This window comes from Lithobates pipiens, unplaced genomic scaffold (genome assembly GCF_037356315.1).
Source record: "Lithobates pipiens isolate NorthernLeopardFrog02 unplaced genomic scaffold, aLitPip1_a1.2 Scaffold_13, whole genome shotgun sequence".
NCBI classification, from domain to species: domain Eukaryota; kingdom Metazoa; phylum Chordata; class Amphibia; order Anura; family Ranidae; genus Lithobates; species Lithobates pipiens.
Window position 1 is genome coordinate 81,616,321 of NW_027507718.1, and position 27,178 is coordinate 81,643,498.

General features: G+C 46.3%; 1 protein-coding gene across 1 annotated transcript; it reads right to left on the reverse strand.

Moving 5' to 3' along the window:
* NDUFB6 (NADH:ubiquinone oxidoreductase subunit B6) lies at window positions 1–25,468 on the reverse strand. The gene is made up of 4 exons (XM_077475251.1): window positions 25,173–25,468; window positions 12,777–12,866; window positions 3,670–3,714; window positions 1–149 (listed from the first exon to the last, which is right to left on the reverse strand). Exons 1-4 carry the CDS (start codon window positions 25,350–25,352, stop codon window positions 69–71), a joined length of 396 nt encoding a protein of 131 aa, XP_077331377.1. The 5' UTR covers window positions 25,353–25,468; the 3' UTR covers window positions 1–68.
* Window positions 25,469–27,178: the final 1,710 nt, after the last annotated feature.

Here is a 27,178-nt window from a genome sequence, read left to right on the forward strand (position 1 = left end):
TATAATTAATATTTTATTCAATATTCTACTTCTGACCACACATTTATATGAAAACATAAGTTGCTGTCTTAGTGGTGGTGATGATGATGACCGCTTGTTGGTTCCTCCAAGGGTGGGACAACTTCTCCAGTCTCTCTGATGACATCACCCTATTTTGAAAAGGACATAATTAATATAGTAAACTTTAAAGTGGCATTTTATAACAACACCTCTCTCTACCTCAGATTCCTCACCTGTGCCAATATCCACATGGATCGGGTTTACTCTGCAAGCTATGTTAATAACATTACTGCTACCTGCTTGAGTCCAAAATACAGAAATATTTAAAAAAGAGGTCCACTCAAAAAAAAAGTATTAAAAGCCAGCAGCTGCTGTCTTTTAAATGGACACTTACCTGTCCAGGATATCAGCAGCCAAAGCTGATCAATCGCTCGGCTCTTACCGCCAGCATCCTCAGTGAGAGAATGAGGAAGTGAAGCGGGGTGGGGGGACTCCCGTGGGAGGCTATGCTTGGAAGTGGGTGCAGATACCTGTATTATACAGGTATCTGCACCACCCTCCCCCCTGAAAGGTGCCAAATGTGACACTGGAGGGCAGGGTTCCGAAAAGCGGATGTTCCATTTTTGTGTGAATGTGCTACTTAGAGTGAAGCTCCACCCAAACGGGGAAGCTCCGCTTGTTTGCTCCCCCCTCCTGTTTAAAATTGCTGCATCATTGCATGTTCAACAATGACTTTCTTCTCGAGACCTTCCATAAAGGACAGATTTGTGGAGTGCACGACAAATAGTTGTCCTATGGACAGACTCTCCCACCTAAGCTGTAGCTCCTCTTGGCTGCTTCTCTGATTAATGCTCTTCTTGCCCAGACTGTCAGTTTAGGTGGACAGTCATGTCTTGGTAGTTTGTAGTTGTGCAATACTATTTCCATTTTGGGATGATGGATTGAACAGTGCTACATGAGATGATCAAAACCTTAGGATATTTTTGTATAACCCAACCCTGCTTTAAACTTCTCCACAACTTTAACCCTGACCCGTTTGGCGTGTTCCCTGGCCTTCATGATGCAGTTTGTTCACAAAGGTTCTCTAACAAACCTCTGAGGGCTTCACAGAACAGCTGCATTTATACTGAGATTAAAATTACACACAGGTGGACTCTATTTACTAATTAGGGGACTTCTGAAGGCTCCATTCGATTTTAGTTAGGGGTATCAGAGTAAAGGGGGTTGTATACAAAATGCACACCGCACTTTTCAGATATTTGTAAAAAAAAATAAAATAATAATATATCAAGAGGTATGAATACTTTTTCAAGACACTGTATGTGCTTAGGTAAAAATTCACGAATCCAGTTTATATCCACTTTAAGTGCCCAGAACGCAGTGTGGGAAATCCACATTCCAATGCACTGGGTGTCAACTACATCCCAAATGCCATGTCGTTTGCCTACATCTGTGCATGAATTATATCTGCAAGTTTTTCATATAGCACTGTCTTTTATAATATTGGGAGCTTGAGCTTAACTCCCTAAGGCCACTTTCACACTGAGGTGCTTTACAGGTGCCATAGCGCTAAAAATAGCATCTGTAAAGTGCCACTCCAGTGTGAAAGCCCGAGCGCTTTCACACTGGAGCAGTGGTCTTGCGCGACATTCAAAAAATCTTTGAGGTGTATACACCACTCCTAAAGCGCCCCTGCCCATTGAAATCAATGGGCAGCGTTGCTAAAAAGCCCCCCGCTAGCAGCTGAAAAGCGCCACAAAAAAACAACAAAATTATAGACCTGCACCAGGCTGGGAAGGCTGAATCTGCAATTGGCAAGCAGCTTGGTGTGAAGAAATCAACTGTGGAAGCAATAATTAGAAAATGGAAGACATACAAGACCACTGATCATCTCCCTCTACCTGGAACTCCACGCAAGATCTCACCCGTCTCACCCGGGTGGTCAAAATGATCACAAGAACGGTGAGCAAAAATCGTAGAACCACACGGGCGGACCTAGTGAATGCCCTGCAGAGAGCTGGGACCAACGTAACAAAGGCTACCATCAGTAACACACTATGCCACCAGGGACTCAGATACTGCAGTGCCAGAGACGTGCCCCCCTGTTTAAGCCAGTACACGTCCGGGCCCGTCTGAGCTGCAACCAAAGAACACCATACATACTGTGAAGCATGTGGGTGGCAACATCATGCTTTGGGGCCGTTTCTCTGCAAAGGAAACAGGACTACTGATCCGTGTACATGAAAGAAAGAATGAATGGGGCCATGTATCGTGAGATTTTGAGTGCAAACCTCCTTCCATCAGCAAGGGCATTGAAGATGAAACGTGGCTGGGTCTTTCAGCATGACAATGATCCCAAACACACTGCCAGGCAACGCAGGAATGGCTTCGTAAGAAGCATTTCAAGGTCCCGGAGTGGCTTAGCCAGTCTCCAGATCTCAACCCTATAGAAAACCTTTGGAGGGAGTTGAAAGGCCGTGTTACCCAGCGATGGCCCCAAAACATCACTGCTCTAGAGGCAGGGCCATCTTTAAGGCAGGGCAAAAGGGGCAGCTGCCCTGGGCCCTGTCATTGTTGTGGGGCCCAAAGCAGCTGCCTCATACTTGCCAACTATCCCAGTTTAAATTGCCTTGTCTCTTGAAGTTTTAATCCTGTGCTGTGTCCCGATATCTCAGTGTGAAGTGCTGCTACTAATGCTGCCCGACTCTGCCATATTGTTGTGTACAGATGACTCACCTGCACATCCTGTGTTTACATGTAAATAACCGGCATTCATATGTAAATAGCAGGGGCATTCATAAGTAAATAGCTGTGGCTGGCTGCATTGATATGTAAATAAAGGTGGCAATCATATGTATATCATGCCCTCCTGCAGTGAGGAGATGATGTGCTGTAACGTCTAGCAACCAACCAGTGAGCAGTATTACAATACAGTAATCTCTAGCAAGCAATTAATAAGCAGAAACCGTTTGCTGTAACCCCTAGCAACTAATCAATGAGCCGTAATGCGTGCTATAACCTCTAGTAACCAGTCAGTAAGCAGTAATGATGTGCTGTAACCACTGGCAACCAATCACAATTGCTGCCTGATACAGTAAACGGATTTTAAGTCTAGCTGCTATTTATTGCATGTCTCAGAGCAGAGGGAGTGTAGGGGGGGGGGGGGGGCAAGGAATTTTTGCCCAGGGTCCAATCAATATTAAAATATGGCCCTGTCTAGAGGAGATCTGCATGGAGGAATGGGCCAACATACCAGCAACAGTGTGTGACAACCTTGTGAAGACTTACAGAAAACGTTTGACTTCTGTCTTTGCCAACAATGGATATATAACAACGTATTGAGATGAAATTTTGATATTGACAAAACACTTATTTTCCACCATAAATTCTTTGAAAAAATAAATAAAATCAGACAGACAATGTGATTGTCTGGATTTGTTTCCACATTTTGTCTCTCATAGTTGAGGTGTACCTATGACGACAATTACAGGCCTCTCTCATCTTTTTAAGTGGGAGAACTTGCACAATTGGTGGCTAACTAAATACTTTTTTTCCCCACTGTATTTACTTGCTTGCCTAAGCTTCACATTAAGGAGTATAGGACACCATTAGAAATTATTTCTTTAGCATAAAACCTGACACTTCTATGAACCTGTGGTCAATACTTACGGGATACAAGGGACGCTTTCCAAAGGTGACACCATAGGGGGTTTCCTAAAACAGAGAATACATATTAGCTTAATTTCCTTACATCCGTTAAGATTCATATACATTTCCAACATCACAACATCGTTTAGGAGAACCTGTTGCCAGACCATACCTTTCGACACCCTCTATACCATTTTTCTTTCTCTGGTCTGCGGATCATTTAACCACTTGCCTATTCTGACACTTCTCTCATATACAGTATCTCACAAAAGTGAGTACACCCCTTACATTTTTGTGAATATTTTATTTGCTGTGCCCTCAAAATAACTCTTCTACAAGCTGTACACTCACCACTTTACATTGTAGCAAAGTGTCATTTCTTCAGTGTTGTCACATGAAAAGATAGGATAAAATAAAATATTTACAAAAATGTGAGCAGTGTACTCACTTTTGTGAGATACTATAAGTAAAAATGGGTGTGTTTTTTTGCTAGAAAATGACTTAAAAACATATTTTTTTTTTAGCAGAGATCCTAGAGACTATGATGGTGGTCATTGCTAATTTTTAGGTCACACAGCATTTGTGCAGCGATATTTAAAATGCAATTGTGGTTAAAGTAAACCTGTGCCCAGACTATGTACATTTATACACATATACGGTCATGGCCAAAAATTAAGGCACCCCTGCATTTTTGTCAGATAATGCACCACTTCACCCAGAAAATTGCTGCAATTACAAACGTTTACTCAACTGTTCCAGGTCTCTCAGATTAAAAGGGTTCCTTTTCCCAACTGCTGTTTTCAGATCTCTCCACAGGTGTTCTATGGGATTTAGATCTGGACTCATTGCTGGTCAGTTCAGTACTCTCCAGCGATTTGTCTTAAAGAGGAGGGCCGGTTTAAAAAACAAAAACAAAAAAAAACAAACACTGTAGCTGCTGACTTTTAATAAGCACACTTACCTGTCCAGGGCGCCCACAATGTTGGCCACCCGAGGCTGACCCGTCCCTCAGTCTTGGGTCCCGGCGCCGCCATTTTGGCTAAGGGAAACAGGCAGTGGAGCCTTGCGGCTTCACTGCCCGTTTCCTATTGCGCATGCGCGAGTCACGCAGCGCTTTGTGAATGGGACACGCTGTGTTCTGGGACACACAGTTCCCAGAACACAGCGTGACCCATTACCCAGAAGACGCCGCACAGAGGAGAGAAGAAAGAAGATCTCCGGAGGAGGAGGAAGAGGCAGATTAGGATGATGTGCCTAGCAACAGGCATTTCTGGCAAGTTAAAAAAAAAAAAAAATCATTTTTTTTAATGATTTTTTTCTAATTTTTAATGTATTTTTTTTTCCCAGGGTGGCCCTCCACTTTAAAGTGGTTCCGGCCAATCAAGCACGGAATCCACAAACCTGAAAATAACTAAGGGAGAGATGTCGCCGGTCACAACTGTGTGGGGGACCGCTGCAATGTCGTCGATCTAAGGTTAATATTTCAGAACGAGCTCGTTTGCAATGCATACTAGCTCATTATGCTAATGTTTTGCAGGTTTTTATTTTCTGAGTTTACAACCACTTTAAACCATTCCTGGGTGATATTTGACGTGTGCTTTGGTTCATTATCCTGTTGCAAGACCCATGACTTCTGATGGAGACCCAACTTTCTGACACTGGGCCCTACATAGCACACCAGAATTCTTTGGTAGTCTTCAGATTTCATAATACTATGCACACGATCAAGACATCCAGTACCCGAAGCAGCAAAATTAACCCCAAAACATCAGTGAACCTCTACCATGTTTGACTGTAGGGACCGCATTCTTTTCTTCAAAGGCCTCGTTTCTTTTTATGAAAACAGCAGAATGATGGGCTTTACCAAAAAGCTGTCATTTAGTTTTGTCTGTCTTTAGCACAATGTCCCAAAATTATTTTGGCTTCCTCAGGTAAATTTTGACAAACGTAATTTCTCTTATATTCACCGACCGACACAGCTCCTCTCTGTAACTAAATGGGTTGTATAGCCTGCCATTAGGAGAAACTAGGCAAAATTGTTAAACAATACACAGAACTTTAATCACGCCCAGGGGGGCGGGCCCTGTGCCATCAACCCTCCTCCTGCTGCTAGCAGCTTTAGTTTTTATTTTGCCTAGCAAGGAGAATGACCTAGGAAACCCTGCGGGCCTCTCGGTTAATGTTTTTACTGCAGGTTTGCTTTTTTTTGCGCAAGATGAGAGATCCTGAGATCTTCTATCAACTGCTGGCTGGGTGACAGGCTGGTTAATGAAATCCTTGTAGTCCCCCCAAGTCCAGCCATCGAGCGTGAGCAGGCCACAGCTACAGCTCGGCAGGCCATGGCATACTTCATGTTCCAGAGGTGGTCGGTGAGCTTCAATGCTTCGGGGTATACATATGACTGGGCTACTTATTTCTGGATCACAGTATACCGGGCCAGTAACCTTCCCTGTCACTGCGCAGGAGTTGGCTACCACAGAATGTCCCCCAGCTCTTTAGGACTGGTAAGTACGGCTCTCCCTGCTTCGGGGGGGGGGTAACTGGGGGGTTGGTTTTCGTCGATTCGGGGGCCACCTCACCTCCTTATCTTCTCTCCCAAGTCCCTATCACCCCTCCTTCCCCCTCTGAGGGGTGTGTGTGTCGCTGTTTCTCACCTGTGGGGCTCTGTGCGGTTGCTGCTCAGTCCTGGTCCAGGTCTGGGGGTCCAAAAAAGGCAGGTTTTGGTGGAGGATGTCTGTGTCAGCAGGCAGTTAGTTTTTATTCTTTTGCTTCTTTTTGCCTCGTGGCCGGCAGCCATCTTGGATTTGGGAACGCTATAGATTCCCCTGGGGAGCTTCAGCAGACATTTTCCCTGGGATTCCTATGTATTGCATTGGCAGCCATTTTGTGAAAGCAAAAATGCTTTCTTCACCACTGGCTCTTGTGACAGCTTGCAATGTGCTTTCTCTTGTCACTTCCTGTATTCCCTGTGTGTGAGGGACACCGGATGGCTCTGTGTGGAAAGCTGAAGCTGTTCTGCAGACCGTTGCACCGCTGTTAGAGCTGCTGCTGCCAGAGTTTTTTCTCCTCTCTGCATCTGGGAACCTCCTAGGGACTACAGGCACTGTTGTTGGCATTCACAGAATGCCCCAGGGTGGCGAGCCTAGCGCTTAGCACCCCCCCATCCGGCGGCAGCAGGTTGCAGGTGGCAGACAGGATAGGGTCAGCATGGCTTCAGAAACTGGTGTTTCTTCCCCCAAAATCCAGGCTATAGCAACCGGGCGGAACGCTTCCAGGGGTTCTACTCCAATCTGTTTGTGGTTCCCAAGAAGGAAGGGGTATGTCCAATCTTGGACTTGAAGGCCCTCAATCACTTTGTAAAAGTGCAGAGGTTCAGAATGGAATCAGTTTGCTCAGTAGTCGCTGCACTCCATCAAGGGGACTTCCTGGCGACCTTGGACATTCAGGATGCCTACTTGCACATACCCATATGCCTTCGGCATCAAAAGTTTCTGCGTTTGGCAGTCGGGGAAGCCCATTACCAGTTTGTGGCTCTTCCCTTTGGCCTGGCATCAGATCCCCCCCCCCCCCCCCCCCCGAGTCTTTACCAAGTACTGTCTCCAGTATTGGAGTTGCTGAGGCAACGCGGGATCGCAATCGTGGGTTACCTAGACGATCTCCTCCTGAGAGCTTCTTCCCCCTCAGTTAGAGGAGGTGGTGGTGATCACCTTGCAGACCCTGCAAGTGTTTGGGTGGCTGTTGAACCTAAAGAAGTCGGTGGTGGTATCGACTCAGCATCTGGAGTACCTGGGGTTACTATTGGACTCCAGGGAAGCAAGGGTTCTTCTCCCCTCAGACAAATTGCTGACTCTCAGACCTGCGGTCAAACTACTGTTGAACCGCATGTGGTCATCACTCCGTTTTTGCATGCGGGTGCTGGGGCTCATGGTAGCCTCCTTCGAGGCAGTACCTTATGCCCAGTTCCACACCAGAGTCCTGCAAAAGGAGATCTTGACAAAAATGGGACAAATCTCAGTTGTCCCTGGATCGGCAGATCCAGGTAAGCCAGCCAGTCAGGGGCTCCCTGATCTGGTGGTTGAGGTCCCCGGTGATTCAGGCCGGAAAATCGCTCCTTCCTCTGAAATGGACTGTGGTCACCATGGATGCCAGTCTGTCCGGTTGGGGTGAAGCGATGGGGATTCAGTCGGCTCAGGGCCTCTGGTCAACGCAGTCAAGTTGCCGATCAATCTGCTCGAATTGAGAGCGATCAGGCTGTGCCTCCACACATGGTCAACGTGTCTTCGAGGGCGTCCGGCCAGGATACAGTCAGACAACGCCACGGCTGTGGCGTACATAAATCACCAAGGGGGAACAAGAAGCTCAGCCGCTGCCTGGGAGGTCGCTCACATACTTCAGTGGGCAGAGCGACATGTTCCGGCCCTGCCGGCCATTTACATCCTGGGGGTGGAAAATTGGCAGGCGGACTATCTGAGTCATCAGATGCTGGATTCAGGAGAATGGGCATTGCATCCGATCAGGCGGCTGTGCCTGAAATGGGGCACACCAGATGTGGATCTATTGGCCTCCCGGGTCAATCGGAAGGTGCCGAGATTCGTGTCCAGGGTGAGAGATCCGTGGGCAGACGCGTCAGTGCGCTGGTGGAATCAGTACCAGCTGATCTACGCCTTTCCTCCGCTGAAACTGTTCACGTCTGCTTTGCAGAGTAGAAGCCGAGGGGATTCCAGTAATCCTGGTTTCCCCAGATTGGCCTCAGCGGGCCTGGTACGCAGACCTGGTGCGCATGGTGGCAGACGCTCCCTGGCGACTGCCGTTGAGAGAGGACCTCCTATCTCAAGGTCCAATCCTTCACCCTGCTTTACCATCGCTGGCTTTAACGGCCTAGCTATTGAAAGCCAGGTATTGAGGAACAGGGAGTCTGTCGGACTCGGTGATTCCAACTATGCTGAGGGTGCGGAAATCTTCTTCCAGGAAGATATACCATTGTACTTCGAAGGCCTACATCTCCATGTGTGAGGGGAAAGGGTGGCATCCACGCTCCTTCTCTATATCCAGGATCCTGCTGTTTCTTCAGCAAGGTTTAGACCAGGGGTTGGCATTGAGCACCATCAAGGGGTACTCATTAACGAGTCCCTTTGTGCAGGTTGTACGACATGTATTCCCTCCGGTGCGTCCCCCGTTACCTCCGTGGGATTTGAACCTGGTGTCGTCGGCGCTTCAGAAACCGCCGTTTGAGAATATCAGGGAGATTCCTCTGCTGACCCTTTCACAGAAGGTGGTCTTTCTGGTGGCCATCAAATCGGCCAGGAGGGTTTCGGAACTGGCGGCCTTGTTCTGCAAGTCCCCTTATCTGGTCATCCACAGGGATAAGATGGTGTTGCGTCTGCAACCGTCCTTTCTACCTAGGGTGGTCTCGGCCTTTCATATCAATGAGGACATTGTATTGCCATCATTGTGTCCTAAGCCGAAGCACCCCAAGGAGGTGGCCCTTCACGCTCTGGATGTGGTTAGGACTCTGAAGGTGTACTTGTCTGCCACAGCTTCCTTTCGGAAGTCAGACTCACCGTTTGTTTCGGTGGCTGGTCCTAAGAAGGGTATGGCGGTCTCATCGGCCACCATTTCCAGGTGGATAAAACAGATTGTAGTCCAAGCCTACGCCTTGAAGGGGCAGGTGACTCCCTTTCCAGTCACGGCCCACTCTACGAGAGCAATCGGAACGTCTTGGGCTTGCCGACACCAATCGTCTGTCGCTCAGGTGTGTAAGGCGGCGACCTGGTCATCTGTCCATACGTTTACCAAGTTCTACAAGGTAGACATCAGTGCATCGGCCGATGCCTGTTTTGGCCGCAAAGTTTTGCAAGCGGCCGTGTAGTTGCAATTTAATTTTTTTCCTTGTTTTTCAATAAAAAAGCAGTACTTTTTTGGTTAATGCACTGTTGCATTACTTCCGCAATGTTGCGGTCTTGGGGATCACTCCTGTTGAGGATAGCCGGTTATGTAGTGGTTTTTCCACATACTGCTGTTTTTTTGTGGGTTTAGTTTCACTAGTTACCACTTGCCATGGGCTATGAAGTTTTAATGCCTTTTTTTCCCCCACCCCTCGTTTGGCACTGCTTGGGGACGTCCCATTTAGTTAGAGAGGAACTGTGTCGGTGGGTGAATAAGAGAAAATTGTATTTTTGTACTCACCGTAAAAAAAAAATTCTACATTATACTGCTTGTTGACGTACTGAAGCTGCTAGCAGCAGGCGGAGGAGGGTTGATAGCAGGGGGCCCGCCCCCCCCAGGGCGGGATTAAAGTTCTGTGTATTGTGTAACAATTTTGCCTAGTTTCTTCTAATGGCAGGCTATACAACCCATTTAGTTACAGAGAGGAGCTTTTTCGGTCAGTGAATTACAGAGAAAAGGATTTTACGGTGAGTACAAAAATCCTATTTTTTCTCTTTCCTCCATGTCCAGAGAGATTAGCTACAGTGGCCTGGGCTGTAAACTTCTTGACAATGTTGCACACATTGAACACAAGAACATTAACTCCTTCACGCCAACCGCATGCAAATATGCTCTCTTGGCTTGAAGAGGGTATACCAGGTACCAGGGCTGGAGGAAAAAAATCTATTTAAATCTTAAATCGAGTTGAGAGGTCAAATCGATACAAAATTTCAGCAAATCTATCTTTTTTTCACCAGGACCGGCGCTGACACTGCACCGGTCCTGAGGAGCTGCAGGCAGGAGTTTTTAGGCGAGGCCGCGGCTTTGGCCTAGTCCACAAAGCTGAACACCGCAGACTAGGCCGAAGCCGCGGCCTTGCCTAAAACGCCCTCCTGCCATTTTTAATTAATGAAAGTGTTTTTCTCCCAAAAAACTGCGTTTGAAAGACTGCTGCGCAAATACCGTGTGACAAAATAACGCAACGATCACCATTTTATTCTCTAGTGTTTGCTAAAAAAAAAAAAAAAAAAAAAATCTATGTTTGGGGTTCTAAGTCATTTTCAAACAAAAAAAAATACTTATTTTAAAGTAGAACTAAAAGGCAAAAAGTTTTACTGTTTTGGATAGAAGGGAGAAGGATTAGTCTCCCTGTCAGTTTTAATTGCTGACTGTGCTCCCATTAAGGAGATTCACACTCTTTATTAGTCCCGTTTACCATTATCACTGAAAGCAAAAGAAAATCCCATATTTTGAGTAGTCCCCAGAAAAGTAATAGAGGGGGAATCTTCCAATGGGGACCATAGTTCTGGTAACCTGGGGGTCCCCAAGAAATTCCCATAATTTGCAGGAATTTCCTCACTTCCCGTTTGGCTATGGGACAGAATGCGAAGGGAAATCTCTGCAATTGGGCACAGATGGAAAAAATAAACCTTACAGGGGTTATAACCCTTCCTGGCTCTATCCAAAAAAAAAAAGAAAGGTTTTGCCTATAGTTCTACTTTAACTTGTAAGCAACAAATGCCAGAAAAAGACTTAGTCTTAGATCTGGGGAGATGGACTTGTAACCTTGAGATTGTCCATGCTTTTCCACAATTTTTGTTCTCAAATCCTCAAACAAATTTTTCACCATTTTAACGGGTTGCTGTTGCGATTTCTATATTGACAGCACCTGTTGATACAGGTGAGTTTAATTACAAATTACAGGAGCATCACAAACTTGGAATGCAATAGTTTCTTACAATTTTGAGAAGCTGCCAATAATTTTGTCCAGTTCATTTTTGGAGTTTTGCATGGGATGTGTCAGATTTGGCTTTTTGTTTCTCTGCATTTTTGTGGAGTACCAATACAAACAAAAGAAATAAACACGATGATGCCTAAACATTTGTAATTGCAACAATTTTCTGGGCAAAGTGGTTCATGATCTGATAGAAATGTAGGGGTGCCAATATTTTTGCTCATGATTGTATTTTAAAAGCACATGGTCTCATTTAGCCTATATGTATTGTGGAGAAGTAACACGGGCACAGTAGAGTCTTTGTTGTGATCTTCAAGAAGCACCTAGAGAGGTGACTGAGGGATTGTTGTAAAGCTCTTTCACTTCCAAAGAATATGGTAATAGTTTAATGCACATAGCCTGGGCACAAGTGCACTTTTCACCCAGCAAATACATTTTTTTAGACCACTTATATCGCATGTCTAATCTGGTGCAAATCTTGGTGCATGGGGAACCACTCACTTAATTCTTTCCAATATTAATTTATATGTAAAAGTACACAAAAACATTTAAATTTAAGAAGTAAAAGTGATAACTCTAATCAATGTGTCTCATGATAGTCTCTCTGAATGATTTTTTTCATCACCAGTAGAACTAAAAAGACACGTGGAAAGTCTTCAATAATGGCACTGGGGAAAGGCAATTCTTAGGCCCCTTTCACACAAGCCATGTCCTTTCTAATCAGCAGAATCTGAACAGACCCCTTGCTGAATGACAACTGAATCATATGCATCTCACATCTGTGGCATTTTCATCTATTCAGGTTTTTTTTGATGGAGTGCAACAGACTTACGTTAGGTCTACGGGCAGGCAGATACAGACAAACGTGCATTATTTACATCCTTTTACCTCCGAATTCATCATGTTTCGATGTACTGTCCACTTACATCTGCCTGCGCATAAACTAACAAGGAGCTTCCATTCAACTCCACCTGAAAACTGACAGGTGGATCTGATCAGAACACCTATGTGATAGGGCTCTTAAACAAAACAACTCTTAGGCCTCTTTCACATGACCAGTCCGTTCAGGTCCTCCTGTCAGTTTTTTAGGCGGACCTGAACGGATGCTCCATAGAGGTCTATGGAGCGTCAGATGTCAGCGGTGACATGTCCGCTGACATCCGACCCGCTCCAATCTGAAAAAGTGTGACGGAGGAAAAACCTACTTTTCCATCTGTCATCGGATCGGATTGGGTGACGACTGACTCTGCGGTCCGCCGCCATCCGATCTCCCATAGGGGAGAGCGGCGCTCTGACAGGTCCGTCCCTGTGCAGTGTGCACAGACGGACCTGTCATCTTCCTGCTCAGCAGGGATCAACGGAGCAATCCCCACTGAGCAAGCAAATGTCCACGGGGTGGATGAACATGGATTCACCCCGTGTGAAAGAGCCCTTCTAATTTCATGCCAGATAACAATTAGAATATTACCATTAGGTGGTACTTCAAGACGTACTGTATAACCCATGCCATGGCTAATAGTTTTGAGGTCACCTTGACAGAATTGTATGCTTTATAAGTCTAAAAAAAACAAAGAAAAACAAGAGACGTTAGAAAATATATCTGTAGTTTTTTCTGGTGCATCATTCCTCAGTTATCAGCATGAGTCACTTCTCACAATCTTTCCAGACACATGAGATAAATTTGTGTTGGGGAGGGACTGCACTTTTGCAGGGATGTAGAAAAGAGGAGACTGCAGATAAACAAGTAAAACTTATGTAGGAGGATTTGTTTAATCTCTGTGCATCATATGAGACCAACCACTTCACTGGGTACATTAGAGGGTTTACAACCACTTAAAAGCATAGACTATATTAGGGTAAAAAAACTTCTGCCTTTAGAATCACTTTAAGAAATCACCAACAAAAGTCTTAAAGATGTATCTAAGGACTTGCTGAAATAGCCATCAGCTTGTAGAACGACATCCTGCTTTTGTAAAGTTTTCAGCAAGCTTCAAGCAGCTGTGTTGAAACTTAAAGTGTAAGCACCTATCGTTTGCAGCCAAGGAAGCTGCCATCATGGCCTCTGTTTAATCTACAACTGCCATGATGCTGCACAGCTGCTGCTCAGTTATGACACCAGCCATTGGATGGTTTGACAGTTTGGTTGAGAGCACAACCAATGGGAGTGTTACATTTCCGGCCTGTTTTTTGAAACGAGTAAATGTATGGGTTTACATGAAGGTTTAGTGTGCAAACTGTCTTTTTGTTGATTACATAAAAGGTGTGCAATATGGTTGATATTCCTGCAGGTGTTTAAAACAAAGAAAATAAATAATCGAAATTCAGCATCGTTAGAGAAACTTCAATTATGCGTTTATAAATGCAAAATATTGCACTTAAGAAAAAAAAAAAAAAAATTAAAATCCTCTGATAAAAGTACAATATGGGAGGGGACAAGGGCAATGTTAGATAGATCTACAAAAGAGAAAAACAATTGTGGGTGCCTATTTTAGATGCAAGATTGAAAAATAGCAAACAGTGTGGCAAGGGTGTGTGGAAAGCAAACTGGATTCTGGGGAGCATTACTAGAGGGATTACTAGCAAGAGGGAGGAGATCCTAAATCCCCTATATAATTTAGATCTTTAGTTAGACCTCATTACATACTGTGCCTAGAATACTGAGGGAAGACTTCTGGAACCCAATACATACAGTCTTATAGGAGAAGTCAGGCCAAAGCTCTTTTGGCCCTACTTCTCCTGTGGGTCACAGGAATGCAGTTAGTTCTGCACTCCTGTGACCCAGATTCAGCCAACATCAGGCTGTCAGCTGACACCACTCAGCTGGTCCAGACTCTGGAGGGATCCCAACTTCAATGTTGGTATCCACCTAGATGCTTAACAGTCAGTTGGCTTAACCTCTCAGCGAGCCTGAGCCAGCCATTCCTACAGCCCAGCGCTCCAGTGAGCACTGGAGGGAAAGAGTAGAGAGCTGCTGACTGGCAGTCATTGGCTCACTGAAGACTGAGAACTGAGTAATCAACGTTCTGATTGCTCAGTTCTCAGTGTAGAGCCATTGGGGGACCAATGCTGCATCTACCTAGTTGATTACATACAGTGGTGTGAAAAAGTGTTTGCCCACTTCGTCATTTCCTGTTCCTTTGCATGTTTGTCACACTTAAGTGTTTCGGAACATCAAACCAATTTAAACAATAGTCAAGGACAACACAAGTAAACACAAAATGCAATTTGTAAATGAAGGTGTTTATTATTAAAAGGTGAAAAAAAATCCAAACCATCATGGCCATGTGTGAAAAAGTGATTGCCCCCCTTGTTAAAACATACTATAACTGTGGTTGTCCACACCTGAGTTCAATTTCTGTAGCCACACCCAGGCCTGATTATTGCCACACCTGTTCACAATCAAGGCATCACTTAAATAGGAGCTGCTTGACACAGTAAGGTCCACCAGAAGATCCTTAAAAGCTACACATCATGCCGAGACCCAAAGAAATTCAGGAACAATTGAGAAAGAAAGTAATTGAGATCTATCAGTCTGGAAAGGGTTATAAAGCCATTTCCAAAGCTTTGGGAATCCAGCGAACCACAATGAGAGCCATTATCCACAAATGGCGAAGACATGGAACAGTGGTGAACCTTCCCAGGAGTGGCCGGCCGCCCAAAATTACCCCAAGAGCGCAGCGACGACTCATCCAAGAGGTCACAAAAGACCCCACAACAACGTCCAAGGAACTGCAGGCCTCACTTGCCTCAGTTAAGGTCAGCGTTCATGCCTCCACCATCAGGAAAAGACTGGGCAAAAATGGCCTGCATGGCAGAGTTCCAAGGAGAAAACCACTGCTGAGCAAAAAGAACATCAAAGCTCGTCTCAATTTCTCCACAACACATCTTGATGATCCCCAAGACTTTTGGGACAACATTCTGTGGACCGATGAGACAAAAGTGGAACTCTTTGGAAGGTGTGTGTCCAAGTATATCTGGCGTAGAAGGAACACTGCATTTCATAAAAAGTACATTATACCAACAGTAAAATATGGTGGTGGTAGTGTGATGGTCTGGGGCTGTTTTGCTGCTTCAGGACCTGGAAGACTTGCCGTGATAAAAGGAACTATGAATTCTGCTGTCTACCAAGAGACCCTGAAGGAGAATGTCCGACCATCTGTTCGTGTACTCAAGCTGAAACGAACTTGGGTTCTGCAGCAGGACAATGATCCTAAAGACACCAGCAAGTCCACCACCGAATGGCTGAAGAAAAACAAAATGAAGACTTTGGAGTGGCCTAGCCAAAGTCCTGACCTGAATCCTATTGAGATGTTGTGGTATGACCTTAAAAAGGCCGTTCATGCTCGAAAACCCTCTAATGTAACTGAATTAGGACAATTCTGCAAAGATGAGTGGGCCAAAATTCCTCCAGGACGCTGTAAAAGCCTCATTGCACGTTATCGCAAACGCTTGGTTGCAGTTGTTGCTGCTAAGGGTGGCCCAACCAGTTATTAGGTTTAGGGGGCAATCACTTTTTCACACAGGGCCATGATGGTTTGGATTTTTTTTCACCTTTAATAATAAACACCTTCATTTACAAATTGCATTTTGTGTTTACTTGTGTTGTCCTTGACTATTGTTTAAATTGGTTTGATGTTCCGAAACACTTAAGTGTGACAAACATGCAAAGGAACAGGAAATGAGGAAGGGGGCAAACACTTTTTCACACCACTGTATGTCTGTTATTGTGAAAACTAGAACTTCTCTTTTAAGAAAAGAAGGGACAGGATTAAAACCTTTAACCACTTCCGGACTGCCGCACGCCAACGTACATCCTCACCTTGAGAACGGAGATCGTTGTTATGATAGCAGCTAGCTGCCATAACCCCAGTATTGCCACGTTCAGCTGGTGGCCTGGTACAAGATAAAAGTGGTTTCTGCAGCAGATTCGCTGTAAGAACACTTTTATCAGCGGCGGGAGAGGGCGCCCCCCTCCCGCCGTGGTCCAGTGCCCTCCGCTGCTTACTGAAACTGTCGGGAGTGGTGGAGGCGATCCCGTCCTTTTCAGGGCTGTGCATAGAGACGAGTGAGGGGAGGATGGCCCCCCACCTGGCTCCATGACTCTGATCTGCAATTAGCTGTGTTCCATGAACACAGTGATCTCATAGAGCACCGCCCACACTGTCGTGGGCATATGACACCCTGTAAGAACTGGCCAACCACACTGTAGCCATCATTCAGCTATATAGTGCAGTCAGTAAGTGGTTAAAATGGTCAGCCAGTATTAATTTATGTAAAACCTTTATCTCAAAAAGATTAAAAAAAACAAAAAAAAAAACAGTTTGCTCTAGGTTATTATAGTGTTTTATCTGAAAATTGGCTTGGTTAGTCAAGTCCATCTAAATCTGCTAGTACATCTAATCTTCTTACTGTCTCCCCAGCCTGAGGATGACTTCATTGCTCCTCAATCCAGCATGGAGATGGGAATTGTGTTATGCCAGAATCATCAGATGAAAATAAAGAAAAAAAAAAACCCTAAAAAAAATAAAATTAAATTAAACAAATGCAGCCACCACATTTAAGGATAGGCAAGTGCAATATATTATTCACTTTTGTTTTAGGGTTTAATATCACTTTAAAGGGGGCTGAGAAAAGTTCTGGAGGGCAGCATTTCAATATGAAGCTAAAACTGCAGGGTCAAAACAGGTGGTGGAGAAGCAACACATCGCCTCCGGATAGCCTGTCAAATGGGATTGCTTTTCAGGGGTGGCAAATATAATATACCACTTCGTTTTTTTTCCTGCTGCCATGCTCCTATGTTTTTCAGAGGATCATCAAGTGAAAATAAAAGGAAGAAATGATTGGAAAAAAAAATGGAATTACGTACCGGTAATGTCCTTTTCCAGGAGTCTTTCAGGACAGCCACCTTAGAGAGACACCGGCTCCTCCCCTCTGAGGAAACACCGCCTTCAATTTCATAATTTAAGCCTCCTCCTCCCTTCGTTCCTCAGTTCTTCCAGAGTACCTCCGGCCAAACTGGGGAGACACAAGAACACGTCAAACAAATAAACTTTTTAAGTCTTACCTGACGATCTCATGTAATGAGTTCCCGATGATCTGCAACAATTTGGGTGGGAACCGGTGCTGTCCTGAAAGACTCCTGGAAAAGGACATTACCGGTACGTAATTCCATTTTTCCCCAATCGTCTTTCAGGACAGCCACCTTAGAGAGGATAAGCGAGTATATTACCTTAGGGTGGGACTACTGCCTGTAGCACCTTACGACCAAAGGCTTGGTCTTTGGCTGACAGAAGATCCAGTCTATAGTGTCTCACAAACGTAGAAAAACTGGACCACGTTGCAGCTCTACAGATCTGTTCCGGAGATGCACCAGCCCACTCTGCCTGAGAAGTTGCCACGGCCCTGGTTGAATGTGCTCTAATGCCAGCTGGAGGATCTAATCCCCCTGCCACGTATGCCTGCCCAATGGCTAACCTTAACCATCTAGCTATGGTACGTCTAGAGGCTTTGGAACCCTTCCTGGCCCCTGAAAATAAAACAAAAAGTGAATCTGTCTTTCTGAACTGACTTGTGCAGTCTAAATAATAAAGAACACATCTTCTAACATCTAGTCTGTGAAACATGTGTTCCTGTTCTCTAACTGGATTTGAACAAAATGTAGGTAGCACAATCTCCTGCATCCTGTGGAAACTAGAGGCTACCTTAGGCAAAAAGGCCGGATCTATCTTCAAAACCAGACGATCCGGAAAAACCTGAAAAAAGGGAGCCCTGACAGAAAGGGCTTCGAGTTCACTTACTCTTCTTGCTGTAGTGATCGCCACTAAAAACACCGTTTTGAGAGTGATCAGCTTTAATGAGCAAGATTCTAACGGCTCAAAAGGTTCCCCTGTGAGAACCTGTAAAACTAAAGAAAGATCCCAAACTGGGAAGGGGGAGCTTGAAGCCGGTCTTTGCCTACCTAGGGCCCTGAAGAACCTTACGACCCAAGGATCTGACGCTAGATGTTTCTCTAAAAACACGCTCAAAGCGGAAACCTGAGCTTTTAGTGTTCCAAGCGCTAACCCCTTATCCGCCCCTGCCTGTAGGAACTCTAGAACGGCTACAGGGCTATGCACGTTGAAGGAACCCTCTGAACACCAGCTGTTAAACCGTTTCCATACCTTTAAGTAAATGGACTGGGTTTCCCTTTTCCTACAGTTTAGAAGAGTGGCTACCAACCGGTCTGAGAAGCCCTTGGCTTTCAGCAATTCTTCCTCAGAAGCCACGCTGCTAGGTTCCATCGTCCTACCTGAGGGCAGAACACCGGACCTTGAGACAGGAGATCCTCCTGCACTGGGAGAATCCAGGGGGTTCTACAGACAGGCCCTTCAGGATCGAGAACCACGGCCTCCTGGGCCAGTGAGGTGCAATTAGAATGAGGGTAGTGTTCTCCACTTGAAATTTCCTTAATACTGCTGGAATGAGCACTGGAGGGGGGAAAGCATAGCACCTGGAGAAACCCCAACTCTGTGCTAGTGCGTCCACCGCCAATGCCCCGTCCCCCCTGTTTATGGAGAAGAACGTTGCTACCTTCGCGTTTTCCCTTGCGGCAAAGAGATCTATTGCAGGAATCCCCCATCTCCGGGTGATCATTTCGAATATTTCCTGCTTGAGAACCCAATTGCCTTCTCTCAGAGTTGAGAAAATCTGCCACCTGATTTTGTTCTCCCTTCAAGTGGATTGCTGAAAGGGACAGGATATTTGCTTCGGCCCATCTGAGGATGGCTTCCGCTAGGGCCCATAAGGACTTGCTCCTGGTGCCCCCCTGTCTGTTGATGTAAGCTACCACCGAGGAGTTGTCCGACCTTACCCTTACGTGATTCCCCCGGAGCTCCTTCTGAAAGGTTCTGAGAGCTAGATCTACTGCCCTCAGCTCCCTCCAATTCGAGGATCTCCTCGAGTCCCTCTTTTCCCAAATACCCTGTATTAATCGGGAGTCTAGGTGTGCCCCCCAACCTGAGCTGCTTGCATCGGTCGTGACCACCCTGGGAGGTTGGCATGACCCACTCTAGACCTTGGGACAAATTTGCTCCCTTCCTCCACCACCAGAGGGACCTCTTTACCTGCTCTGGAATCAAAACCAGAGAATCCAAAGATTCCTGGCTGTGATCCCAAACCTTCAGCACAAATAATTGTAGAGGGCGGTAATGTAACCCTGCCCACTGAACCGCTGGAAGAGCGGATGTCAGCAACCCTAGCGCTGACATGATCTTCCTTATGGAGATCTGGTGGTTGCCCTGAAGAAACAACAGAGCCCTGTCTATCTTTTGAACTTTTTCCAAAGGAAGAAAGACCCTTTGTACTGTTGAGTCCAACTCGTACCCTAGGAAAGTGACCCTCTGGGAAGGGATTAAGTTGGATTTCTCCAGGTTCAGGAGCCAACCCAGGCTTACTAACAGGTTTCTTGTGACCTGTAAATCCTGAATTAACTGTGCTGGGGAAGGGGCAAACAGAAGGAGATCGTCGAGATATGCGATCACCGAGATTCCCCTGAGACGCAGAAATGCCAGAACTTCTGCCATCACTTTGGTGAAGATTCGGGGGGAAGAGGATAGTCCGAAAGGAAGCGCTCTGAACTGAAGGTGTAGTACTTCCATTGGAGTTCTCACTGCCAGTCTGAGAAAACGCTGGTGGGACTCTGCGATTGGAATATGCAGGTATGCATCTTTCAGATCTATTGATGCCATGAAGCAGTTCGGAGGTAGGAGTGCTTTTACTGAGTAAACCGAATCCATCCGAAACCTTCTGTAGGTAACTGAGACATTCAGGGGCTTCAGGTTCAGGATGAGCCTGAACTTTCCCGAAGGCTTGCGAATCACGAAGACGTGAGAGTAGAAGCCTCTGCTTGTCTCTCCTACTGGAACCCGTACTACCACCTCCTGTTCTTCCAACTCCTGAAGAGAGGAAAGAAGGGCAGATGATTTTTCTGCGCATTTTGGCAGCTCGGTGACAAGGAACCTCAGAGGAGGGAGTTCCGAAAACTCCAAATGGTAACCTCCTCTGACGATCCCCAAGACAAACTGATTGGAGGAAATCATTTCCCACTGTGGGAGGAAGGCCCCCAATCTTCCTCCCACCGTGACCCTGTCACTGAGATTTTTTTGGGCTGTTCAGGAGGGCGAAAAATTGCTCCCCCGGGGCCCTTGCTTTTGAGTCCCCAACTTTTCTTCTGCTGAACCGTACGGGGTGGTACAACCCTTTTCTGGGGACGAGTCTTTCTTTTGGCTTGTTCCCCAAATTTCCTTTTAATAGGAAAGGCCTTTCTTTTGTCTGCTGTGCGATCTAGCACTGTTTCAAGACCTGGTCCAAACAGTAGATCTCCTGTAAAGGGGATTCCACAAAGTTTAAGTTTGGATGCATTGTCTCCAGGCCAGGTCTTCAGCCATAAGGCTCTCCTGGCAGAGTTGGTCAGAGCCAAGGACCTTGCCGACATTCTCACGGATTCCGCCGAAGCGTCCGCTATGTAGGCTATCCCTTTAAGAAGCATGGGAAAGGAGGATAGAATAGTCTCCTTTGCTGTCCCTGCTTCAATGTGTGCGCTAATCTGGGTGAGCCAATACTCCATGTTGCGGGCCACCACCGTGGTTGCCATGGCTGGCTTAAGATTTCCCTGTGATGAATCCCAGGCCTTCTTAAGAAGGTAATCCATCCTTCGATCCATAGGGTTAGAAAGTACCCCCATATCCTCAAAGGATAGATCAGTGTGTCTGGACACCTGGGAAAAAGCAGCGTCTAGTCTGGGAGATTTATTCCAGACGAGAGTCTCTTCCTCCGAAAAAGGAAACCTACGTCTTAATGCCCCAGAAAAGAAAGGTTTCCTTTCGGGATCCCGCCATTCCTTCTTGATGGTATCGATCAAGACGTTATGCACTGGGAACACCTGCTTCTTTTGTTTCCCCATGCCCTTGTACATCCGATCATGGAGTGACAATGTCTTAGTTTCTTCTTGAATGCCTAAAGTGGTATGAATCGCTCCCAAGAGCTCATCCACATCCTCCAGGGAAAGCTTATACCGCGAGATTCTGCTGGATTCCCCATCCAACACCTCGGCGTCAGACTCCCCCTGGGAGTCTGAAACGACACTGTCAATTTCCTCCTCAGCTTCCTCCCTGGGACCCTCTGAATTCTCTCCCCTTGCAGGAGGAACATCCACAGGGCTGGATGGTACACTCTGCTGCGCTGGTGTAGGAGTGCTCGGAGGCTGGGGCCACTGAAAACTGGAAAAAAAGTTTTGGAAGGACTGAAAGGTACCAGAGAGTTCCTTCATAGAAGCTACCAGATCTGCACCCTGCTCTACTGCCTGTTCCTTAAGTAAATCCTCAATACATTGTTTGCAAATAGCTTTAGACCAAGAGTCTCCCATAGACGTTCTACATGAAGGGCACTTCTTCTTAGAACCATGGGGGGACTTGCTCGTGGCTTTCTGAAAGACACAAAACACAGGAAGGGGCAGCATGAGCCTAAAAAACAGCAACACCAGCGCTACATAGAGGACCACCGGGAGTGCCCCCCCTAGGATCAACCATCACCAGGATCCCAGACACACTACCCTTCCCCCCGACCACCAAGGAGGAACACCAGTGGAGCTACTGGATACAAGTAAGGGAACACCTCCCCAGGTTTCCTCTTACCTTCGAGTGGCTGGTGCTGTTATCTCCAGGAGTTTTTGAAGCCTCTGCCTCGGACATTCTCCCGTTGAGGAAGCGTGGTACGAACGCGCCTCTAACAGCTACCTGTGCAACTGTGAAAAGAGAGGCTGCACCAGCCGAACGCTAGGTTCCCCTTCACGTGCCGCGTCCGGAACCGGAAGACGCGGATCGAACGAAGGGGTCCGCCCCCACCGGAACTGACGTCGCCCGCCTACCGGTCCGGCTTCCAGCCGGCTGCATACACAGGGGGGCCCTGGACGCCTTCGTTCAGCACCCCACTGGGCGAAACGCAGGGATGAACCTCTCCAAAGACTTCCTGCTTTCCCCAAGCGAAGATTGGAGTGCGTGTAAAGGTCAGTCGAGTATTCAGCTTCCCCAGCCGACTGGACTGTTTGTTCCGTTGAAACCCCCGCGGGTGAACGAACGGACGACCCCATAAACTTCCTGCTTTCCCCAAGCGGAGTTTAGGGTATATGGACAGTACGAACACTTCAGCTCCCCGCTGATAGGACTGTCCTGGACCGCCCGATGAACGGTCGGATAGCCGAACGGGGCCAGGGCTCCGCTCGGATGGCTTCAGTTTCACCAACCGAATTTAGCCTTAAGGTTCCTTGGCGGTGTCTCCCCGCCGGAGGAAACACCATAACTGAGGAACGAAGGGAGGAGGAGGCTTAAATTATGAAATTGAAGGCGGTGTTTCCTCAGAGGGGAGGAACCGGTGTCTTTCTAAGGTGGCTGTCCTGAAAGACGATTGGGGAAAAAAGAAAACACACACGCACATACATACACAATATATATATATATATATATATATATATATATATATATATATATATATATATATATATATATATATATATATATATACACACATATACACATACACACACACACACACATACTATTCTACTGGAAATATGAACTTAGTCTTTAAATACAAGCTTAAATACAGCACTTTAGATATAGTCACTTAAAGCCCAACTCCAGGAAGACAATTTTGTTTTTTATCTTTGCAGGCAGGCAGGCTGTGCCCCTAGTACAAGAGTTAATAGCTTATTTTGTCTACTGTACTATGTGTACTGTCCCCCAGCATTATCCCATCCAATGCAGGGTTATTGACGCTTGATGACATCAGGACCCTAGACCGCTGAAGCGTGGAGCAGAAGCTCTGAGAAGGATTTTTTTTTTGATGAGCAATTAAGCCTTGCAGCGCAGGCACAGCCCCACTACAAGGGATACTTTTGTAGTTGCTCAGAGTTGGGCTTCAAAGTCCTATTTAACTTTTAGTTTAAATCAGGGGTGCTCAACCTTTTAAAGCGCGAAGGCCACTTAAGTGATTTGATAACCGATCACAGGCCACAATGAACTATGAGGTTTTATCCCCCAAATCATAAAATGTTGCTTTAACACTGAGGCGCTACAGGTCAACCCGCACTGTGAATGCAGCTCAGTGCACCTGTGGATTTCCTTTGGGTTAGTTCCTCTTTGCTATATACTTTTAATAACTATTACAGGTATGATGCACTTTCAAACCCACGGGTCATAATAGGAGTCTATGGCTCAGTGTAGCAAACGCGCATGAAAGTCGCAGGTGCACTGTGCTGCTCCTGCAGATCAGTGTGAAAGCAGCCCAATAACTTTTTTTTCCCTTTTTTAGAAGTGCTAACAGGCTTTTTGCAAAAGTGTAGTGTATGTGATGTCTAATAGAGTAGTACTTCTGCTGGCATCACTCTGCAGGCTACTAGAAAGGCCATAGACAACATGTACTTGGTATCACCCCACCTGGAGCCTCATAAACTGATGCTTCCTCTGCTGCCAGACTCCATGCACTGGCATGGGGGTCAGCAGCCCATCGATCGTGTTCTGAGCTTGCCGACCCACCATTCCAGAGCATAGGCATGCACTCCCCTTGTTTAAAAGGTAGAGGGCCACAGGTTGAGCAACCCTGGTTTAAATCATCTAAATATATCCCAGGCGCTTGAAAACAAAATCTGTTCAAAGTCCCACAGTTTTACTGAAGCAACCACCACCTAAGTAGAAAAGCCTGCCAGCATGCAGCAGAGTGTGACCCTTGCTCTGTGGATCCGAAGCAGTGGTCTCTCTGCAGGGGTCAGGCACACCCATTCCTGATTCAGAGGCTGGAACTCTTCTATCAGCAGGGAGCGTAAGCTTTGTTGACTAGTGCTCTCTGTGTATGTGATGTGTGAAACCTCTGAGATAGATCACTGCTTCCACACCAAGAACGACAGTTGCCATCTCCAGGTTACAGGCATGTTTGCTTATGTCCACGCCACAGCCCTCTGTGCGTCCCTGCAGTGCATAGAAATAAAGTTGAGAAAACAAAAAAGGTAAAAAGTGTCTTCCCTGTAAAAAAAAAAAACACCAGGCCCTGATCCCACTAACAGACATCATCCCTGTGTGGGGATAAAAAAAAAAAAAAAAAACAGCTGCCATGTAACGGTAAACACCTGAATAAGGATGAGCTCCATCGTGTTTGCACGCTTCACGTGCAGAGCCCACCAGGAAGTCGGCGCTGCGCTAATCACAGGCAGTGAGACATTGCCCCAATGCGAGGCTGCAGAGATCAGGGAAATGTCTCACTGCCTGTGATTAGCGCAGTGATGCGCCGACTTCCTGGCAGGCTCTGCACGTGGAGACTGCGAACACACCGGTGTCTTGTCATACAAGGTCCCCCATCCGATAGTGTCCGCTGTGTACTGCGCATGCGCAGTACACAGCTACACAGATTCCGAAAATTGCCAAGGATGAACGGTGCCTGCACCGTGAGTCCAGGTTCCATCCCCACTATCCAAGTAGACATAGAGTAGGAATATAAAAGAGCCAAGCGTGGCGAGCGGCCCTCTAATATTCACAACCCTATGTCCGCTTGGATGGTGGTACCACCACCTCCACTCATGGCGCAGGCGCCATTCAACTTCGGAGATTTTCCGAAGCTGCGTCCGCCCCGTACTGCGGACGCTATACGATGGCCGGACACTATATGGCACAACACCGGCGCTCATCCTTACACCTGAATAATATTGTGATGTTGATGATGATGATTGTGAACATGGCTGTCTGTGACCACACAGCTCTCTGTTCCCTATGGGATTTCACAGACTGCCAGGTAAACCAATGGAATCCCTGATCCCTTCCACCCCCTGTTGTTCACATACGTAGGTCCTCCATAAGCTCTTCTCCCGCAGGAAGTTGCTCCAGAATCTCTCCACTGGATTCTGCTTGGTGGGAGGCAGGACGGGCTCCCGAGGACTCAGCTCCTGGTCCTTCAGCCATTTCCTCCTCAGAGCTCTCAGCTGCTGCAGCCGTAGTTTCTCGTCTGATGGGGTCAAAGCCATCTCTATGTGACCTTAGATCCCCCGTACACACAGAACACTGGCCTCCCCAAAAATGACACCTCCGTCCCTTCAGCTCTCCACAGAGGGCACTCGGAGACTTCGGCGCAGTTTAATGACGTCGGCCTAGGAAAGATGCGCAGGCTCCCTCTGCTGGTTATTGATCAGTACTACATGACAAGCAGCCAGCACAGAGTGGGGAAAAGCAGTACAGTACATCTCTCATTGGCAGAGCCCTGTCTAGGTGGCTGCATGGCCTTTCTTTCATATACTTATTGGAAATTTATAAATCTCATCACAATATTCAATACATGCAGCTATTTTCCTTTGTTTTCTTTTTTTTTAGTACTCTTTGAAGTGAAAAAGTTTAATCACTTCAATACGGGGCACTTTTACCCCCTTCCTGCCCAGGCCATTTCACAGCTTTCAGGGCTATCAGCCACATTTTTAATAACAATTGTGCAGTCATGCAACACTGTACCTAAATAAAATTTCTATAATTTTTTTTCACACAGAGTTTTCTTTTTGTAGTATTTAACTTGCTGCCATGTTATTGCTGAAAGACGGCTACAGAGTGGGCCTTAAATTCTGTGAGGGCATCCATGGACGTCCTCCTGAGCAAGTGCTGTCTGCGCAGCCCTGTGGGTCACACTCTGTGATCACCGAGTCTATGAGAGTCGACTGATCACAGATCAGAGTAAGGGTTCCATACCGACCCCTTACCACGTGATCAGCTGTCAGCCAATGATGGCTAATCATGTGATATAAACAGAAGCTCAGTAATCTGTATTTTTTTCCCTCATGCTGTCACTGGCTTCTGGCAGAGGGACATCATCCCCTCACACAGATAGCCACGGCTACATTTTCTGTGACCATCAGTGTCAGCTGCCAGCACCCACTGTGCCACCCATCAATGCCCACCAGTGTCTCATAATCAGTGGCACAGATCAGTGCCGCCTATTAGTGTCACCTACCAGTGCCCATCGGTGATCATCAGTGCCACTTCATCAGTGCTTATCAGTGCCCATTAGTGATGCCTTATCAGTGCCTATCAGTGCCCATCAGTGCAACCTCATCAGCACACTTCAATGAAGGAGAAAAATTACCTGTTTTTAAAATGTTATAACAAACTATGAAACAGTCTTTTTATTGTTTTATTTAGCAAAAAATAAAAAACGCATCAGCAATTAAATACCACCAAAAGAAAGTTCTATCTGTGTGAAAAAAAAAAATTATAAAAATTTAATTTAAGCTTGACTGCACAATTGTCATTCAAAGCTGAAAATTGGCCTGGAAAGGAAGGGGGTTTACGTTTAATTCAAAACTGTGTGAATAAAGCTTTGCATTATATTATTATTAAACAGGATTTAAACAGTCCCCTAAGTGATGATTTTTATGAGACAGGTTCTCTTTATTGAGATGTCTTTTAGACCCTGCATGTACTCCACTGAATGTAGATTGCATTGCAAAACATCCTTTCTTGGCAAATCGAGCCGGGGGCACCAAGAGCTTGACCCGGAAGTGACGTCAGTGATGCTACTTTCTGGGTCACAAGAAGAAGGCGAGGAGAGCAGACATGTGTCCACTTTTCTCCTTCCCCTCTACCCGCCCACACCCGTCATGGAGATCCCAGGCCCGCCAATGGGCAAGCGGAGCCTGGTAAGCATGGCTGAGCGCTGCTGCGCGGAGGGGAGCGCCAGTATCGGGAGCCTCCCAAATGCTCTCACCTGACAGGCAGAAGTCTGCCTGTCATTTTCATACACAAGCCTGGTGTCTGCAACTACCGGATTGTGTGTAATATCCCCCCGCTGGTTGGTCCTTACGACATA

Excerpts from the sequence above, each read along its gene's own strand:
- NDUFB6 (XM_077475251.1), bottom strand. The coding sequence starts at position 25,352 with ATGGCTTTGACCCCATCAGACGAGAAACTACGGCTGCAGCAGCTGAGA. Across the intron at positions 12,867-25,172 it reads AGAGCTTATGGAGGACCTAC|ACTTATAAAGCATACAATTC; the intron begins GTATGTGAACAA and ends TGTTTTTTTTAG. Across the intron at positions 3,715-12,776 it reads TCTTGAAGTACCACCTAATG|GAAACCCCCTATGGTGTCAC; the intron begins GTAATATTCTAA and ends TCTCTGTTTTAG.